At 35.1% G+C, this 1,896-nt stretch overlaps 1 protein-coding gene across 1 annotated transcript; it reads left to right on the forward strand.

The window, feature by feature from the left end:
- The first annotated feature begins 1,002 nt into the window (after window positions 1-1,002).
- Window positions 1,003-1,669, forward strand: LOC104766674 (pathogenesis-related protein 1). Its single transcript, XM_010490597.3, has one exon. It carries the CDS (start codon window positions 1,059-1,061, stop codon window positions 1,542-1,544), a length of 486 nt encoding a protein of 161 aa, XP_010488899.1. The 5' UTR covers window positions 1,003-1,058; the 3' UTR covers window positions 1,545-1,669.
- The last annotated feature ends 227 nt before the right edge of the window (window positions 1,670-1,896 follow it).

Raw genomic sequence — 1,896 nt, forward strand, 5'->3', positions numbered from 1 at the left:
TTACTTAAAATTAGTGTTATTGCTTAGAAATCCCTAGGAATGGGTGGTACAGAATTAGTTATACGACTGGAGATAAAATAAGGTTAGAATCACATTCATATCTCGATTGAAAATTTTGAACCATTGCATATTGTGATATTTTGGTAAGGAGTGCATGCACCCATCAACTACTAAACCAATTAGTCATCGTCAATGGGTGATCAAGTGTTTGGCCAAAAACAAAAGGTGTATATAATGGCCCATTTTCAATGGGTGCTCAAGTGTATACAGTATACGATGTTATATCCAAATCCCAAAACTATATTATTTCTGATTTTTGGCTATGTCGTCACTGTTTTAGTTACGTCATAGATGTGGCGGCATATATTCTTCACGACTTTTCAGCTATAGGCAAGTGGGATAGAAATATTTCACATGCATGAAACACTAGAAGACAATTCTTTATGACTTTTCATTTATTTATTTTGATAATTGACTCTAAATATAATCTTAATTGCGTAAACCTTTGCATAAGGTTCTATATGATTTTTGTATATTATTTTCATTAGGATTCCAATATTTCTGATAAACTATAACATATTGATCACTTCCAAATATAAGACTTTAGAATTTTTTTTTGTGCAAAGACTTAAGAATAACAAAAGAACAACTGAATGACATGAAACATATATAAATGAATTTTCCTTAATAAACTTCATTCAAGTTTTTTTTTTCTCTTTCTTTTCTTTTTGTTAAGAAACTTCATTTGTGTTACGCAATACAACAACAAAAGATACGAAAATATATGAAAAATGACAAAGTTATTAATAAGAAACGATTACAAGGGATATTACCAAAAATATTCATACTGTTGAAAATTGACAAAGAATAGTTCAGTTTTTATTCATACGGACAATTGCTAGGAAAATGTTCATATGGACCATCTGTGTTTTAAACGTCGTTTATTTTTGTGTCCGCAAAATGCGTTATAGTTTCCAAATCTCTATATAAACCATGCTTGCGAACCCCAAGATCATAACACAACAAAGCTTGGAAATAGCCATCCTCAACTAAGAAAAATGAATTTCAGTAGCTATTCTCGATTCCTAATAGTATTTGTAGCCCTTGTAGGTGCTCTTGTTCTTCCTACCAAGGCTCAAGACAGCCCACAAGACTATCTAAGGGTTCACAACCAGGCACGAGCAGCGGTAGGCGTAGGCCCCATGCAGTGGGACGAGACGGTTGCAGCTTACGCTCGGAGCTACGCAGAGCAACTAAGAGGCAACTGCAGACTCGTACACTCGCGTGGGCCTTACGGAGAGAACTTGTCCTGGGGTAGCAGCGACTTGTCTGGCGTCTCGGCCGTGAACATGTGGGTTAACGAGAAGGCTAACTACAACTACGCTTCCAACACGTGCAACGGAGTTTGCGGTCATTACACTCAGGTTGTTTGGAGGAATTCAGTGAAACTCGGATGTGCTAAAGTGAGGTGTAATAATGGTGGAACCATCATCAGTTGCAACTATAGTCCTCGTGGGAACTATGCGAACCAGAAGCCTTACTAATGCGTGATCATGCATATACATAACACACGGACATAAAAGACGTGTCTATATATATTTCAATAAGAAGCATCATATGTAGGATGTTATCAATATTTATTAAATAATACAAATAATTAAGAGCAGAACTATCCAAAGTTTTCATAATAATAAGTTATGCTCTTAACTATTATGATGAACTATAATAAGTTTTTTTTTTGAAATTTTTTTGTTGAATATCGTTCTTGTAATAGTGTTGTAGACTATCTCGCTAAAGATTGTTTATATGATGGTGATTTCTGTTCTGACACTGTAAATCCAGCAAAAGGTATTTGAGAATCCTTTCCAGCTTTTACGTTTACTTAGACCGTGCTTC

Source organism: Camelina sativa, chromosome 19 (assembly GCF_030686135.1).
Source record: "Camelina sativa cultivar CO46 ecotype springtype chromosome 19, ASM3068613v1".
NCBI lineage: Eukaryota > Viridiplantae > Streptophyta > Magnoliopsida > Brassicales > Brassicaceae > Camelina > Camelina sativa.